This window comes from Hypomesus transpacificus, chromosome 17 (genome assembly GCF_021917145.1).
Source record: "Hypomesus transpacificus isolate Combined female chromosome 17, fHypTra1, whole genome shotgun sequence".
Lineage (NCBI taxonomy): Eukaryota > Metazoa > Chordata > Actinopteri > Osmeriformes > Osmeridae > Hypomesus > Hypomesus transpacificus.
The window spans coordinates 4,008,340-4,026,179 of record NC_061076.1 but is presented as its reverse complement, the minus strand read 5'-3'; the positions used below and the strand labels follow the sequence as shown (position 1 = coordinate 4,026,179).

At 52.9% G+C, this 17,840-nt stretch overlaps 1 protein-coding gene across 6 annotated transcripts in view; it reads right to left on the bottom strand.

The window, feature by feature from the left end:
• Positions 1-17,840, bottom strand: part of tanc2a (tetratricopeptide repeat, ankyrin repeat and coiled-coil containing 2a) — a 44,656-nt gene that overhangs the window by 2,977 nt on the left and 23,839 nt on the right. For 4 of the 6 annotated variants that reach the window (XM_047037344.1, XM_047037345.1, XM_047037346.1 and 1 more), the window contains 22 exons: positions 16,001-16,152; positions 14,315-14,495; positions 13,895-14,149; positions 12,380-12,505; positions 10,114-10,395; positions 9,841-9,962; positions 8,283-8,514; positions 7,962-8,131; positions 7,783-7,863; positions 7,451-7,648; positions 6,004-6,444; positions 5,634-5,756; positions 5,271-5,507; positions 4,987-5,172; positions 4,751-4,844; positions 4,399-4,532; positions 3,979-4,102; positions 3,665-3,840; positions 3,290-3,422; positions 1,552-1,643; positions 1,146-1,292; positions 33-133 (listed from right to left, as the gene is read on the bottom strand). In XM_047037344.1, coding sequence (XP_046893300.1) covers positions 33-133; positions 1,146-1,292; positions 1,552-1,643; positions 3,290-3,422; positions 3,665-3,840; positions 3,979-4,102; positions 4,399-4,532; positions 4,751-4,844; positions 4,987-5,172; positions 5,271-5,507; positions 5,634-5,756; positions 6,004-6,444; positions 7,451-7,648; positions 7,783-7,863; positions 7,962-8,131; positions 8,283-8,514; positions 9,841-9,962; positions 10,114-10,395; positions 12,380-12,505; positions 13,895-14,149; positions 14,315-14,495; positions 16,001-16,152 — 3,787 coding nt within the window. Of the gene's footprint in view, positions 1-32; positions 134-1,145; positions 1,293-1,551; positions 1,644-3,289; positions 3,423-3,664; positions 3,841-3,978; positions 4,103-4,398; positions 4,533-4,750; positions 4,845-4,986; positions 5,173-5,270; positions 5,508-5,633; positions 5,757-6,003; positions 6,445-7,450; positions 7,649-7,782; positions 7,864-7,961; positions 8,132-8,282; positions 8,515-9,840; positions 9,963-10,113; positions 10,396-12,379; positions 12,506-12,643; positions 13,785-13,894; positions 14,150-14,314; positions 14,496-16,000; positions 16,153-17,840 lie in introns of those variants that run through there. The other 2 variants (XM_047037343.1, XM_047037347.1) reach the window with 2 other exon arrangements.

Sequence of the window (17,840 nt, the reverse complement as noted above, 5' to 3'; positions counted from 1 at the left end):
GCCACCCCTGTTCTCTCCATTGCTATGGTTACCTGCTGCTGCGCTTGGCGCGGGCTCTGGCGTAAAAGGCCTCGTACGATTTGGATTTCAACTCTAGCGCCCTGGTAGCAAACTCCTCAGCCATCCCAAAGTCCTGCAAGCAACAACAGGCCGACAGTCATTCACAGAGCCACACATCCATGAGATGAGTCATAAAGGAGTCAAACATGAGTCATTCAAGAGTCAAACATCAGTCAATCAAGAGTCAAACATGAGTCATTCAAGAGTCAAACATCAGTCAATCAAGAGTCAAACATGAGTCATTCAAGAGTCAAACATCAGTCAATCAAGAGTCAAACATGAGTCATTCAAGAGTCAAACATGGGTAACAGTTGAGGATGACAGGATAGAGGAGATAAGGGTTTCCCCCTTTAATGTAAAGCTGAATGATATGCAGATACACAAAAATAAATACTACACAGTGGAACTCGACGTATCAAGTCCCACAGGAGACGCATGTGAATTTCTCTGAAGTCATGAAGGTATCTTCAGTCAATAAAGAATAACATAGGTGTAATAATATGAGTCCGTATCACATACAGATGAGGTATGGGATTCTGGCGTTTGCAAATATACCCAACACAAAAACCCATATATGGCTGACACTGTTAAAACCATATACACATAATCACCATGAACACAATAAACATTACATTTCAAAAATCACATGAAATGTGCATTGCCAGTAGTACACTATGAAGCACACACACACACACAAACAAATACATACATACACAATAAAACCTGTGTTCCCCATCTCTCTGCAGGTGAACATTGACCAAAAACCACCAAGACAGACCTGAACTAGTACCTTGCCAACTGGTGGACCAGAAGAAGACACAGACCCGAACCAAGCAAACCAGAGGAAGGGATGGAGGATGCAGGGCTATGTATGAAGCTATGTATTAACTGGTGTTAGCTGTGATGAGTCTTTAACTCCAGCAGGGGGCAGTGTCCCACCTGGCTGGTAGTGTTGATGACAGTGAGTGGCCGATAAGGAGGAGTGCGTTAGATGTCACAATTAGTGCACAGTCAAGTGAGTGTGTGTGTTTGTTCCATGTGTGTATGTGTGTGTGTGTGTACGTGTGTGTGTGTGTGTTACTCACGTTCATTTTCCTGCGGCAGCGGGACAGGTTGAGCAGCAGAGAGACCTTGAGCTCTCGGAAGGTTTTAAGGTCTTCGCTGAAACCTTCTCTGGGGAACTTCTTCAAGGCGTACTGGTACCTCTGGGCTGCCTCCTTCACTTTCCCCTTCTACACACACACACACACACACACACACACACACACGTTACAAAAGGTTGGTTAGTACAGAGTACAGACGTACTAGTACTCATTACACAAAGGAGCGTACACCACACTGCGCTGGACCGCTTCAAAGTGTCGAGGTGTCAAATTCAACCAATGCTGAATTCTCTCTGTGTGACATCTAATAGGACTAATAGGACTGTTTAGAAGTCCGGAACGACCTCCGAGGTGGAGTTCTGGGTGTGGAGGGAGAAGGGGGCCTGACCTTGTAGAAGCCGTCGCCCTCCTCGATCAGCTTGCTGAGCAGGACGATCATGATGTCCGGTTTGGAGGTGGCCATCGCCCACGTGGCAGGGCCTGCCGCCGACACGGTGCATGATGGGATAGGCCCGAGGAGAGGACGGAGGAGGTGATGATGACGGGAGGAGGTAGAGGGGGCAGGCGTAGAGGAGAGGGAACAATGAGCAGGAGGAAGGAGATATCTGGACAGGTCTACACAGGGACCAGCCCCATGATCACACTATAGCTATCAGCATAGAGCTGGCTGTGAGGCCCCCGGGTTCTGAGCTGTCCTCTGATCTGTATCTCACGTAGTTGGACTTTTCTGGAAACTTCTGGGGGGGGGGGGGGGGGGGGGGGGGGGGGACTGGGTGCGTGACATTCAGCTACAGCTCGATACGAAGCCATGTGGGGGTTATCTTAGTCAACCGCATGCTGTGCAGGGAGAACGCGGACGAACACAAGCCATGCTGGAGCACGGACAGGCGAGGGGGGTCCGTCACAGTCACGTGCACTGCCACCCTCCCACCAGTAGGGGTCATGCCAGAGCCGGAGTGATCAGAGGTTAATATGTTTGAGCCCAGTGGAGGTAGAGAATGAGGACAGACATCAACACACACACACACACAAACGCGCGCGCACGGAGGTGACAGATGAATGTGATGTAGCCATTTTAGACTGGGTGACTTGGATCATGTTCAACTTGAATCACGAAAATCACAGACCACATATAGAAACAGAGAGAGGGGGGGGGGGGGGGGGGGGGTAGGGAAACGGGAGTGAAAAAGAGAGAAAAGAACAGGCAAAACAAAAAAGAGATTAAGGGAGGCAGAGGAAGATACATAAGAATAGATGAGTCAGCTTGTGAGAGAGGTAAAGAACGAGAGACAGTGTGTGAGAGGAGAGAGAGAGAGAGGTCGACAAGCAGGGCGAGAGCGAGGCACAGTAAAAGAGAAACGGGGGGGGGGGGGGAGGTAAAGTGGCTGTTACCTCGGGGTCGAGTGGGGAGCGTCTGATATCCTGATTAGTGAAGGAGGCGGAGTCAGGAGGGGCAGGGTTTTGATTGGCGTTTTAGAGCAGGGGTTTATGAAGGTAGGATGTTAGGAAAGGAAGGATGGAACCAACCCATAGGAAGACCCCAGGAGTCCCAGAAGTAAAAGGATGAGTGCATTAGTATGTGGGTGGGACAGAGTGAGAGAGAGAGACAGGGAAGCAGGGGGGGGGGGGGGGGAATGGCATGGAGAAGAGAAGGCAGAGGTGGGTTGTTGGAAGTTAGAGAAGTGAGTTAGCAAAGGAGTGCAGCAGCAGTGAAGCAGTGGCAGTAGTAGCAGGTGTGGGGAGGGGGGGATGGGGGGCTAGGAGCCAGCCACCATGGTAAGCATGGAGGGCAGGGGGGGGGGAGGGTGCAGTCTGACTGGGAGAAACATACGCCTTCAGAGTAGGAGGGATTCAGGAAGCAGGGTGTCCAGCCATGTCAGTATTCCATAGATCGAGAGCCACTATCTCTCCGGGTCAAAAACAAGTATTCAAACACTGCCAGAGGACCCTGTCTTATACCTAGTGTATCTTCATCTGAAGCAAACACTAGACTGGTTTCAGCACGGAATAAAAACTGAGAAGGCAAAACCATTTCTTTTCATCCATAGGTTTGATGAACTGATCTCAGCTAGACTACTAAACATTCCCCCAGTAGCCCCGGTGGCCCCAGGTGGTCTGGTCCGTACCTATCTTGGCTCCCTTCTTGAGCAGGGCCACCACCACCGAGGTGTTCCTGCAGCCCACGGCCCGGTCCAGAGGCCTCATCCCGCTGTAGTCCACGTGCTCTATCATGGCGCCGTGTTCCACCAGGTACTGGACCTGCACACACACAAGCAGGGGCTGACTGCTACTATTCTGGGATGGTTTCGGTGAAGTTCTACAGGTGTGTGTAAAACCCTCTGTGGCATTGCTTGTAAAAAAGTACTAAATAAAAAAAGCGATATGAAATTTGATTTCGATGGTTTTATTTGGATGTACTCTAAGGTGTCGTCAGTAAGCTGGTTCTTTAAGAGGTAACAGGGGACTGAGAGCGGAAGCGTAGTCAGCCTTTGATGACTCACCACTTCGGGGTCTCCGTAGAAGGAGGCGAGGTCGAGGGGGGTGCGTCCGCTCTTGTCGGCGTGGGCCGTGGCCGCGCCCCTCTCCACCAGGGCACGGACCAATGGGAGGTGTCCTTTGAGACACGCCCAGCTCAACGCCGTGAGGCCTTCCTTGTCCATCAACGCAATGGATGCACCTGCGAGCAAAGGTCAGGGGTCATGTCGTCAAGGCAACCAGTGTTAAGACTCATCTTTGACCCTTTTCATGCGTGACAATTAAGTGTTCAGGATGATCTTATCTGTGAACACGGAACAGCCTGGCGGTGACCTCTGACCTTGTGCCAGCAGGAACTCTGCCGTGCCCAGGTGTCCCTCAGAGGCCGCCATCATCAGCGGAGTGCGGCCTTGCTTGTCGGCCATGTTGACGTCCGCCCCGTGGTTCAGCAGTAGGTCCACAATCTGGGACAGACCGGAATAACATTGGGGGGTCAAAAGGGTGGAGCCGAGGCTAAGTCGCTTCACCCTCTCTAACGATATTCTCCTAAATTGCAAACGTTGAACCTCTCTGCTCTCTGATCTGCTATGACAGGACTGGGAACAGATTCTTGGGAGGAGGGTCAGGCTTGCACCCATCCAGTCGTGTTTCGATCAGAGATGACCTCGGGGATAGCTAGGTGGGGCGGCTAGGAGGGGAGAGAGGGCTCCAGTAGAGAGGCTGTGCTAGCCTGCTGGGCATGACGCTGCCTACTACCCACCTGCCAGTGTCCCTGGCGCACGGCGCTGAAGAGGGGGACGATGCCCCGGCGGTTGGGCTGCCCCACGGCTGCACCCTGCTCCAGCAGCAGCCTGCACACATCCAGCTTCCCCCTGCCTGCTGCCGCGGTCAGAGCTGGGTAGGGGGGTGGTGGAGAGAAATGGAGAAGGCAGGGGGGAGAGTGGAGAGAGAGAGAGAGAGAAGGGTGGTGGTGGTGGAGAAAGACCGATTGAGAAGGGATGTGGAAGAGAGGGAGCGAGAGAAAGTACCAGAGATTTAAAAAAAAGAAATAATGATTAAAGGTTGAGAGAAATATGTTTGTCACGTCATGGTGGTGTGGTAGGAGAACCTACCGGTCTCTCCCCACAGGGTGTCAAAGCTGTTGATCTGGGCCCTCTCCTCTTCCTCCTCATCCTTCTCTGGCAGGTCCAGCAGGTAGGAAGCAATCTGGACAAAACACACACAGCACAGGTGTAGGAATTAGGAACACTTTCTTTGCTGTTAGAAAGTCTAATTGAAAGCATTAGCGTCTGAGTCTGTGTGTTTTTGTGTCTTTGTGTTCTCCATATCGATGTGTGTGTGTGTGTACCTCTGTGTAGCCCATGCTAGCTGCAGCGATGAGGGCCTGCTGGACAGCGTGGCTCTTGGTGAAGGCTCCAGGCGGCTGGCCGTCAGGGTTCCAGTCACACTGCACCAGGAACTTGAGCACCTCCAGGTGACCCCTCAGCGCGGCGTGAACCAGCGCACACTGACCGTTCCTGTCCAGATGGTCCACCTACACACACACACACAATAGGAGGGATCGTCAGAATACACGCAACACAGAATATTTCCTTTCTCTACACAGTGTCAAATCTGGTGATGTGGCGTTACCTTGGCCTTGCGCGAGCAGAGCGTAGTGACGATGGCGAGGTGTCCGGCGGCGGAGGCGTATCCCAGGGCGGTGAGACCGCTGTCAGACTCGCCGTCCACGTGCGCTCCGTTCTCCAGCAGCAGGCCTGCCGTCTCCACGTAGCCCAGGTGGGCGTGGACACACAACACGGGGGCGTTGTTCAGCACCTCGGAGCGGTAGTTGACGTTGGCCCCGCCCAGAATCAGCAGGCGGCTCACCTGGGAAGATGAGACGGCTGTGATTGGCTGAGGTTCTGAGCTTCGAGGTTTCTGTGTGTGTGTGTTTGTCGTGTGGTTCTTAGCTGAGACTAGCAGCTCTAGTGTGTACCAGTGTGTGTCCACTACCTTGATGTTGGGTGTGTAGAGGTTCCGTAGAGAGGCCAGCGCCGTGCTTAGCCCCTCTGTGCTGTAGGAGACCCACAGCCCCTGCAGGACAGAGGAGGAGACCCCGACTTTCTTGCTCAGGCCCTGGGGGGAGGACAGGGAAGGAGAGGGGAGGAGGAGAAAAGGTAAAGAGTTGGATAAGCCAGTCAGGATTATGATAAACACAGTCCTTGATATTAAAAAAAAAATAATAATCAGGTGCTTGGACCTGTACTTTGGGTATTATTTGTTTTTACGTTTTTCTGGGGTATTATGTTTTGGCCTCCTTTCTTTGCACCAGCAACCTTGTTCCTGTACCTCCAACAGACAGACAGGGCTGTAAGTGCAGTACCTTGAAGATGTGTGCTTTGAGGATGTGGTGTCCCATCTCGATGGTCTGCTGTCGGTTCAGCTTGCCATCCTGCCTGGAGAACCAGAAAGCCAGCAGGGTGTGTCCGCTCCGGGGGTCGCACAGGAACTTGGTCTTCTCTCCTTCCTCCCTCCATATCAGCCACTCCCGGAAGGAGGGGTGCGTGAACATGCGCGTCCCGTCCCGTCGGCGAATCAGGAAGGGCGAGAGCTGCTCCACGCGCTGCTGGAAGTCCTCCCAGTCCAGGCCGGGGCCGTGGATGACGCCGGCGTTCACCGCTCCGTACACCTGCTCGTCCGTGAGGGGGTGGAGCGAGGCCACGGCCACGTTGAGCAGTGGCAGGGCGCGTTCGAAGGAGGACTGGGTGGGGAAGCGCATGTTGAGCTGGAGGAGGTAAATCTCAGCCAGGCTCACCGGCACCACCTAGTGGATTGGAGTGGGAGTAAGAGAGCACATTTGATTTGTTTGACAGTATTATAAAAATGAAACAAATGATAACTATAGTTCACATAGAGTATTTACTATAGGTTTGGATTATTTATAATAAGTTTAGACGGGCAGTTTGGGATTGTACATAGGAGCAGGAGCAAATAATTGCAATGTACCTGTGCCTGTTCTTGTTATAAATGGCAAATAAACGTGAAACTTGAAATAAATAAAACCAGCAGGTCACCGGCTTCCATGGTTCAGAACCATGGAATTTCTGAATGTGCAGGTACCATCCAGTCAGGGTGTGAATGGGTGTGTACCATCCAGTCAGGGTGTGAATGTGTGTGTACCATCCAGTCAGGGTGTGAATGTGCGTGTACCATCCAGTCAGGGTGTGAATGTGTGTGTGGACCATCCAGTCAGGGTGTGAATGTGTGTGGACCATCCAGTCAGGGTGTGAATGTGTGTGGACCATCCAGTCAGGGTGTGAATGTGTGTGGACCATCCAGTCAGGGTGTGAATGTGTGTGTACCATCCAGTCAGGGTGTGAATGTGCGTGTACCATCCAGTCAGGGTGTGAATGTGTGTGTGGACCATCCAGTCAGGGTGTGAATGTGTGTGTGTACCATCCAGTCAGGGTGTGAATGTGTGTGGACCATCCAGTCAGGGTGTGAATGTGCGTGTACCATCCAGTCAGGGTGTGAATGTGTGTGTGGACCATCCAGTCAGGGTGTGAATGTGCGTGTACCATCCAGTCAGGGTGTGAATGTGTGTGTGTACCATCCAGTCAGGGTGTGAATGTGTGTGGACCATCCAGTCAGGGTGTGAATGTGTGTGTGGACCATCCAGTCAGGGTGTGAATGTGTGTGTGTACCATCCAGTCAGGGTGTGAATGTGTGTGTGGACCATCCAGTCAGGGTGTGAATGTGTGTGTGTACCATCCAGTCAGGGTGTGAATGTGTGTGTGTACCATCCAGTCAGGGTGTGAATGTGCGTGGACCTTGAAGCTGGAGCTCTTGAGGACCAGGTATCCCTTCTCTATGAGGTCCAGCGTGAGCTTCAGGTACAGGTAGGACCCTCGGCTCAGGGCCTTCAGGTGGGCACTCAGCTTGGTGAAGGCTGCGTTGTCTAGGCGACCGTTGAGGGACACGTTACTCTGGATTTCGACACTTCCCTGGATACGCTGGAGCAGGTAACCCTGGAGACAGGGAAGGGGGGGACGGGACGACGACATCCCAACACAGTCACAGTGAGTGAGGGAGGAAGTTTGTAAGACAATGTGGGTGAATAAGTATAAGTGTATGTGTGTGTGTGTGTGTGTGTGAGACCTACCTGCAGGTCCTGGTCGATGGCATCACTCTCCTCCAGCCTGTCCAGAGACACCTGGTGGAAGGGTAGCCTGTTGGTGATGTCCTGCAAGGAGAACACAACAGTAAACACAAGCACTCTCTACAGTCTCTCGTGGTGCGGTGTGTGAGAGAGAGAGACTGTGTGTGTGTGCTGGAGCCCACCTGGAGCGAGGTGCGTACCGTGACCACCAGTTTCAGCCAGGGGGGGAAGCGCTCCATGATTTTACACAGGAAGGAAGTGATGGTGTCTCCGTAGTCCGGCTTGTGAAACTCCGCTTCGTTCAGCCCGTCAATCAAGATAATCAAGTCCTCCTCGCAGCCTATCTTCCTCTCTGTAACAGGTATGCAGATATCAAACTGGGTTGCACGCCCAACACCAGAGCTCCTAAATGGCAAGGATTGCCTAGGCCACCAACTCAAACCACAACAAACACGGCATCCGTCCACCTCGACATCAACCCCCTTGCCCTCCAGCAGACTGACCTCTGTGCAGGGCGTCCAGGGGCTCCAGGACGCCCCTCCTGAAGGCCGCCAGCGGGTCCTGCACGCAGGAGCGCAGGCTGAGCGTGCTCTGGAGGTGCGGCTCCCTGAGCAGCTGCTCGCGGTACGCCAGGAGCTGAGGAGCCCGGCACAGCAGGGCCGCCACGTTGTGGACGAACTCCGGAACCAGGCAGGTGTAGGCGTTGTCCGCCTGGCAGTAGTGGTAGGCCACCACCTGGGGGGGGCGACAGGGAGGGAGGGACACAGAGGGGAGGCGCGTCACGACCGGATGTCTCCGTGTCGGCGTTGCCTACGCCTCGGAATATGTGGTGGTACTTTGCTTGGAAAGTGAACTGAGTCATTTGTACTGAGGACTCGCGGTCTCAGTTGCAGTCGTGCAGTTGTCAAGTCCAACTGTAATGTTCACTGACGAGTAACCAAACCCGCATCCGAGACAGAGGCTAGGAAAGGGCAAAACAACAGCTACTCCAGGTATCGTCCAAACTAAATATCTTCAATATTTAATGAGTGCTTCTCAATATTTTATCAGTGTGCTGAGTATATAATGAAGGCGTCTACTTATGGAAGCGCTGTGTCTGAGCGCCTGCACTGTGAGGAGTGATCTAACTGGCAGTAGGACCCTGGGGAGGAGGACCAGCCTTCTCAGCCAGAACCCAGATCCACTCAATCGGATACCAACTACCAAAATCCAGACATCTATGACGTATCCCTGGATACAGATTTGTGGGTCTTAACGATTTTACAAATTGACATTTTCTCGTCCAATCAACCATGCGAGACACTGCGGACAGAGAGAAAGTGAGAGGGAGGAAAGAGGAGGAAGACCCGCCTCGAATATGTAAACAGTGTCGAGATCTACTCTGCCATACCGGGTACCTGAGGGAGCAGTGTAGCTGAATAGCTGAGTCTACTGCCTTGGAGGCTTCATTCAACCACTTCCCTCGTGGACAGAGCCTGTTACATATCTCACTACTCCAGGGGTCAGGCACTAAATCTTGCCTCTGGACACATCTGAAAGTAGGGATACTTTGGGTGTGTCAGTGGACGTCTGAAGTGTTTGCGTGCGCTTGTGTGTGCGCTGGAGGGGGGGGGGGGTCAACCGCTGGGTTCGTCTCGTATTAAGAATGCATTGGGCTAAGGGGATCTAATGGCCTGGCTGGAACACAGCTCCCTTGGCTTATGAATATTACATGAGACCACAGAGAGGGCCAGAAAGACAGAGTACGTAGAGAGAGACAAAGAGAGAGAGAGAGAGAGAGAGAGAGAAAGAGAGAGAGAGAGAGGAGTCAGAGAACAGCTTGGGTTATGTTCGTCTGTCTGGCATCTCACACTCCTGAAGTTCACGACCCAGTGAGTGTACCTAGCATGGATGCTCTGGTAAAGACCACACTACAAAACCCGGGTTCTAAATACTGCACTGATTTGTCATTCTCCAAGACATCCAGTTTCTGCTTGACCTCCCAGACAGCCAGCCAGCCACCCACCCACCCAGCCAGCCAGCCAGCCAGCCAGCCAGCCAGCCAACCAGACAGCCACCCACCTGGGATGCCAGTCTCCTGAGGGCCTCCTCCTGGCGGCGTCTCATCTCTGGGGTGCCCGGGCAGCTGCCCCCCAGGGTGCCATGGGAGTGCTGGGTCTGGTTCAGTGGCAACGTCTCTCCATCTACACACACACACACACACACACACATTTAGAATGACAACAAAGACTAAACACACATTGTTAGACAGAGAGTTATTATTATGTAGAGGGTTCAAATACCACCAACTTTATGTATACACAAGCGCACACACACACACACACACAAGCGTACGTTTGGGTGATGCATGGGGACTGTCCGAGGCAATCTGCCTCATGCGGTTGCCATGGCAGCTGAGTGCGACCAGCCGCGAGATGATGGCTGTCTTGCCGAAGCCCACGTTGCCAACCACCACCACCCCACGATTGGCTGCTGGGTCGTCACCACGGAGACGGGCGTCTACTTCCTGGAATAGCCACTCCCTCCCGGTGAAGAGCGAATCAGAGGTCAAGCTTGGCACCTCGAAGAGGAGGGGCTTCAGGGCAATGTCAGGTGGACGGTAGGGAGCAAATCGCACTGCAGCATGAGAAGAGAAAACAGATCAACACAACGCGCACTACACTGTCCCTGACACGATGAGAGGGAAGCAAAAGTGTTAAGTGTATTTACTCTAACGCTGATATTGTGGTGCAGTGTCAATTTTCCACCCAAAGGGGGTGCTGTGCATCTACACTGACAGCGCACGGTAAACTTTTGTTATTTAGATAAGGGGTAATATTTCAAAGGTGAAATTAAATAGCCAGATGAACTGCCTGATTAGACACGGAACATGTTCCATTCAAAAGGTTATCGGAGGGTTGTCAAAATGCTACAGGAATGCAAGCTGAGTAGAGAAGCACAGAGGAATTAGCAGGAGGGCAACAGGGAGAAGAAGTGGATCCTTTCTCCATAACCCAGGGGCTGGGGAGAAGCTCCGTTAGAACAATAATGAGCTCCAAGCTAACCAACACAGAGCAATGCCTTCTAATGGCGAGAGGGGGGCAGGGGGGGGGGGGGGTAGAGTAGAGTAGCAGCACTTACGTGAGTTAGACTGCCAGCCATGACTGTTAGCTGAAGCTGAGACAGGGGACAGAGAGAGAGAAGAGGAAGAAAGAAAATACAAAGAGAGCGAGAGGCGCAAACATGGAAAGAGATAAGCGAGAGAGAGAGAGAGACGTGAGAAAGGAGGGGGAGAGAGAGAAAAACAGAGGGGGTTAGGAGGAGCTGGTCTGGCGCAGCTAAGCAGAGCAGAGGGGATGGAGAGAGGAAGAGAGAGAGAGAGAGAGAGAGAGCATGGTGGAGAGCTAGCACGACCACACCCAAACCTCCTCACCGGGATATTACACAGGGATGGTGCGTTAAACACACAGAAAGACAGATAATCATAAACGCTCAATTCCGACGCTGTGCCAACACAGCATCCCTGAGGTATGAAAAGCAAATGTGTGCTCATCTGTCGGCGAGCAGAAAAGGGTGTGTCCTCGCCTGTTCCTACACAGAGCGACACTGCAGGGCTGTGAGGAAGAGATTCTGCATGTGTGTGTGTGCGTGCATGTGAGTATGAGAGAGAGAGGTAGAGAGAGAGAAAGAGAGAGACTGTGTGTGTGTTTGTAAGATAATGCCCGTCCTTGCAACATGAGCCCGGTGGTAGTGTTGTGATGAGGGAGAAAGGGAAGGAAAGGAGATAGCTCCGTATGAACTTCGTCCCTGCTGCGTCTCCACAAACTGCTGCTGTAAGCATGCTAGACTGGCACAAGACTAAAAATACAGACAGAGAGAGAGAGACAGAGAGAGAGACAGACAGAAAGACAGGGAGAGAGAAGACAGAGAAATGATGAGAAAGAAGGGAGGAAAAAGGTGTGTCCAGTGGAGACAAAGAGGGAGCGAGAGGAAGACTGTGTGTGTGTGTGTTACTGATTGAGCCTTGTCCATGAGCGATGTGGCCCGAGACAGGGACCCTGCTGTGACAGATGAGCAGGGAGGTGGAGGACAGAGGGATGAGGGGAGAGGTGGACGAGCAGGAGGAGGAGGGAAGGGAAAGTCAATAACATTGATCAGAGGGGAGAGGGATGAAGGTGCACCCGGACCCCAGGGGGGTGTGTGTCTGTGTGTGTGTGTGCGTGTGTGCCTGTGTGTGTGTGTGTGTGTGTGTGTGTGTGCCTGTGTGTGTATGTGTGTGTGTGTGCCTGTGTGTCTGTGTGTGTCTTGGTGTCTTTAAGCGATGCTCAAAGATCTATGATTTATGCACACGTATATATCACACAGACACACGGCGTACACAGCACAACACCAACATACCAACACAAACACCATCACACACACACATCGACACATTCTATGTGTGGCCAAGACATATGAAGCAGGCTCGAGTTGAAGGCAAAACAGACACCCATCTGTGTATTCCGCCCGCAGTCATTTATGTGCATGCTAATACTGCTGACCTCACCCCCCCCCCCCCCCCCCTCCCCCCACACACACACACGTCTACACACACACACTCCCACAGACAACCAACAGCTACCTCGGAGGTCCTGTGCGTTGCGTCCGGCCCCAGAGTTCTGGCGCGGCATCCTGAGGGAGGTCCTCAGGGGGGTGTGTCTCTGCTCGTCCAGGTACGCCAGGTCCTCCAGGTGGGCGGAGCTTGTGGCTGCGGGAGCAAATGGAGGGAAGAGGAAGAGAGGAGACGGCAGGATCAGCCTCCTTCACACGCACAGGAAAACTAGACACTACCAGCGGACCCAGTGGAACAGAAAACACCTCACCAAACGTGACACGACTCACACACCATTTATAATCCGACCTGAGTCTGAAGCCGATATCAAAGTTCGATGGAGGACCGAGGAAAGAGTCCAGAGGATTTAAAGTGTCTAGCTACTGTTACTGCACTGCTTTTCCCAGCGCGCGTGTGGGAGGTTGTGTGAACGTGTGACTTTGTACAGTACACACTAAACACACTTCCTGCCTGTGATGGCCTCCCCTGCTGACCGAGTGTTTATCACCTCTGTGGATCCAAATCTGCTGTCAGGAGTTCAGAAAGTTGACTTGGAAATCACAGTTCATCAAGGATGAAGCGGAGGAAGAAGAGGCAGAAGAGAGGAGGAGGAGGAGGATGAGAACAGTTTTATGACTGTGGGCAGAGTTACATAGAGCGGAGTTTGGCAGAGCGACAGAGATAACCTTGTGCTACAGGGAGGGACTAAAAATGCACCTCCTTCCTTCCTGACAGGAAAGAGACTGTGTGTGTGTGTGTGTGTGTGTGTGTGTGTTTCTGTGCGTGTTGACAGACTTATGAATTACTATAGGCATTCAGCCATTTGGAGTCTGGGGAAATGGGGGGTTTGACCGAGAAAAAGAGGCTTGGTGTTGGTTCATTGTGGCACCAGGCCCTGATAAAGGGTTTGGTCTGCCAGGATAATGATCTTTGTAAAATTACCCCTTTTTTTCAAAGCCTATTCCTCCAGTCACCATCCTGGCCCATGTTGCCTCCACAAATCTCCCCTCCACTGCAATGCAGCTAAAATGGTGGCGGTGTTAAGATTTACTGTGGTTTACAGGGACCTTGATGTGTGAGTGTGTAGGGGCCTTGGTGTCTATGCGCAGGTTTATTAGAACCTAGGTGTTTTACAGCCCTGCAGTAAAGGACTGTCCTGTCATGGCTGCTCTATGGGGCACAGGGGGCAGTCTGGCAGGCTGCCAAAGGGCTGACCAAGCCCTGATGCTCTCCGATATCTGCATACACATCCATGTTTTCCTCAAGGGTCACTGGCTGACAGTCTCTCTCTCCCTCTCTCCCTCTCTCTCTCTCTTTTAACAGCATATGAAATGGGTTTAAATGGTGTCCTACCCATTCATTCACTACACTTACGACACCAGTAATTACCTAGTAGTTTGTGTTCCTACAAAACACCCTCTTACAAAGCACCCAAGTAGGGCCCGGCTTTCTCACATCGCTCAAAGCATGACCACAACGAAGGTCTTTGACTGGGGGGGGGGGGGGGGGGGGGGGAGAGAAGACATTGCCGGGAGTGTGACTCACCTGCTACGGAGTTGGGGCGGGGCATGAGGTAGAGGGGGATGGAGTGGGCGGAGTGAGAGGAGTGGGCGGAGTCCAGGGACCTCTCGGGGATCTTGTTGAGGCTGTAGGTGGAGGCGGCCATGTTTTCGTCCACGCGGTACAGGAAGGAGTCTCCGCCGGGGGACTTGTGGCTCTGCCACAGCTTGAGGCTGCCGCGCGAGCCGTCGCCGTGCTTCCCGCCGCGCTCGGCGTTCTCCGAGTAGCTGGTCAGCGTGGCTGGAGGGTTGACGGACGACAGGGGAGGGGGTGAGACAGCGTGCCGGGGGGCAGCTACGAGTGTACCGTGAGCGAGGGCGTCAGTGCATGTTGTCGGACCAGCCACTGTTCAGCATGTTTGAGCGCGTCCAACTTTTGTGTGTGTGTGTGTGTGTCGGGCCTCACCGATGATGCCGCTGTCCCTGCTCTCCAGGGTGGAGGTGGGGCTGGTGATGGAGCCGTAGGCCCCGGGGTTCCCAGAGCCCCCTCCAGGGGGCAGGGTGGAGCAGGGGCTGCCTGCAGGGGGGGAGGTGGTGCTGCTGGCCAGGCTGGAGCATGGGCTGATCCTCTGGGTCACCGACATCACCTTGACAACCAGCAGAAAGGAGGGGGGGTGACAGAAACAAATAAATACGTGTTCATGGAGAGTGGTTCCAATTTGGAGAATTCATCAGGATTTTTTGCGGCGCGCAGTGGTAATTTCTTCTTCCCCTGTAAGAGCCGGGTGACACAGACACACACACAGACACACACAGACACACACAGACACACACACACACTGCTGGGCCCGAACCCCCTCCCCCCCACATTGATACAGTCCTAGTCTGTCACATTATTCTACTGTTGAGTCATCTCTTTCAAATGCATTCTGATGACTCAGACAGTTTTCAAGCGAGCCATTTCTGCTATTTAATGCACTATAATTCAGCACAATATCAATATGTGTTGGGAGCCCTCGCTCTCTCCTTCCCCCGCAAGCATATCCAGTTATGTTGAGTACAATCTTTGTTGCAGAGTAGGAAAAAGAGAACGGGGGGGCAGGAAACTGAAAAGAGAAGGAGAAGAGAGGAGCAGAGAGGGGAGGAGATAGGAGAGGAGATGAAAGTAGAAGAGAGAGGAGAGATGAGAGGAAAGGAAAGAGGAATGAGGAGAGAAATTCAGATGGGAGGATAGGAGAGAGGATATGAGAGAGGATAGGAGAGAGGATATGAGAGAGGATAGGAGAGAGGATAGGAGAGAGGATATGAGAGAGGATATGAGAGAGGAAAGGAGAGAGGATAGGAGAGAGGATAGGAGAGAGGATATGAGAGAGGAAAGGAGAGAGGATAGGCATCTCATTCCAGCCAATCAGTTAATCAATTATGCATGACTGTGGCGTTAATTGGATAACGGATTGACTTGCCCATTAGTCATCTGAAAATAAATTGGCGGATTAGTTGGAATAACTGTGAGCTTGAGAAGAAGAGTCCAGGGGTGTCAGGATGGAGGTGACACAGAGAGGGAAGTAGGCCCGCAGACGAACGGTCACTAGTGTGGATCTATAGTTAGGACACAAGAACGGGATCCCACATGGAAGGGAGGTTCCTTCCCACCTAGCCTCCCCCTGGCTGCAGCTGGCAGTGTGGGAGCGGTGGGAGGCTAAACTGGGACTTGAAACACCAGGGTTGGGCTTGGTGATGCACCGCAGCATGGCAAGCTGCAAGACTTTATCTGTCTGTAAACTGGGTTAGAGAGGTATAGCTAGCTCTAGACTGGGTTAGAGAGGTATAGCTAGCTCTAGACTGGGTTAGAGAGGTATGGCTAGATCTAGACTGGGTTAGAGAGGTATAACTAGCTGTAGACTGGGTTAGAGAGGTATAGCTAGCTCTCGACTGGGTTAGAGAGGTATAGCTAGCTCTAGACTGGGTTAGAGAGGTATAGCTAGCTCTAGACTTGGTTAGAGAGGTATAGCTAGCTCTAGACTGGGTTAGGGAGGTATAGCTAGCTCTAGACTGGGTTAGAGAGGTATAGCTAGCTCTAGACGGACTTAGAGCTAGCTAAGACGGAGATAGCTCTCTGGGTTAGAGGAGCGTAGTTAAAGTGTGTCTTTACCTGGCTGTGGTCGTGTTCATCCATGCCGTACTGCGCGCCCCCAGGCACGCCCTCATTCATCTTGTCCCCGAGCAGGAAGCCAAGGCGCGTCATCAGGGTGTTGGCCGCCTCGTCCACAGAGGGAGGGGGGCCCAGCTCTACAGCCTCCTCACCTGGAAGTGGGGGGGGGGGGATACAGTTCAGTTTATAGAGTCTACAGAAAGACTGTTGAAGGGCCAAACCTGTGGCAGGTCAATTTGTTATTTTTGGTCAGTTGATACAATCAGGCTCCCTCTCAATGTCACATGGCAAAGCTGGACCCACAGAGATAAAGCTGGATTACTCTCTATGGCGACAACACCACCCCCATCTCACATTGAGGGACAGTCACACCCTTCCTCAGACAGCTCTCCCAGACTCGTCCATAGTTGACTACCCAGACACAACACCACAGGTCAGACGACCACACCTCACCCCAGGGACTCCTTTAAGCAGCCTAAGGAGGGTCAGTGTCCGTCCCTGACAATCCTCACCACCGGCCAGCCGGCCTGTCTGTTGACTGACCATCCAGCTATCCCACAATCCCGTGCGGCAAGACGTCAGGCGGGGGCGGCATCCTGGCGGGGAGGGAGGTGCTAATCTAATGCCCGTCCTGAGCGAGAGGCGAGGAGGGGAAAACGCTGACGGGGGAGAAGTCCACACGGGCTCTTGGACCCTGAGGGAGACTGTGATGGTCGGGCAGTGGGAGGCCAGGAAGGAGATTAGACATCCCTCGTCCTCAGCCCTCCAAGCCCCCCCCCCCAAAAAAAAATAATAAAAAAATAAATTTAAGAAACAAGAGAAAGGCTAAATCAAAGCTCCCTGGAAAGAAAGCTAAAAAGACAGATAAGAATAGGAGCCGGCTCAGCGGTGTTTGGGTGAGGAGAGGAGGAGAGACGGGACGAGGAGAGAGCGGAGGAGGAGGAGAGAGCGGAGGAGGAGGAGGCAGGAGGCAGGAGAGCGTCTGAGGACACGCCTCGGCTCATCCCAGCAGGTTCGTGTTAGAAAAAAAGCAGCAGCAGCAGCCTCTGAGCTTCAGCCTCCTTAATGCTGAGGACAAATCTGGCTAATCCTGCGATTAATCAGACTGCACTCGGGCCATCACCTTAATCAAAACACAGAGAGAATGGGAGTGTGCGGTCGGCAGACCCCGCTGACCGTCCTCTCACCTGCAAGGTGACCTCTCCCTTGGCCCGGGAGTGGGTAAACACAGAGGCTGAGCTGGTCTGGCTCGCTAAGAAAAGCTCTCATCCCCCTTGATGCTGCCAGCGCGCTGTGAGTCGACACACGGCGGTGTCGGCTCCCCTCGTCACCACCGGCTCGTGTTTAGCATCCAAATGAGCCTGGAGGCATGCACAAAGACAGCAGATGTGATGAAAGGGAGACCGAAATCGAGGAAGGGAAGGAGCGAGAGACAGCAAGCCGGCGAGAGAGACATAGGGAGAAAGAGACAAAAGGCGAGGGAGAGAGAGAGAGAGAGAGAAGCAATGAAGTAGCCTGTAATCAGGTCCGTTTTCTTGCCCCGTCAAAGACAGACAGGTAAAGTGGTCCCCGGGGGCGGGACACAGGAAGTTAAGAACACCAATAAAAGCCAGGGGTGGCCATCTGGAACCCTGTTCTGTTGACCTGTGGTCACGCCCCCTCTGCCACCACAAACCATAAATCTGTAGCGTGATGAGAGACCTGAATAGGACCACTGGCCCGGGTCATAGACCGCTATGCGGCCCCTCAACAGTGAACGCTCATGATAATTGACCACACACAGAGATGGGACTGAAAGATCCGACCTCAACAGACCACAGACCCTCATTCCGCTAAAAGC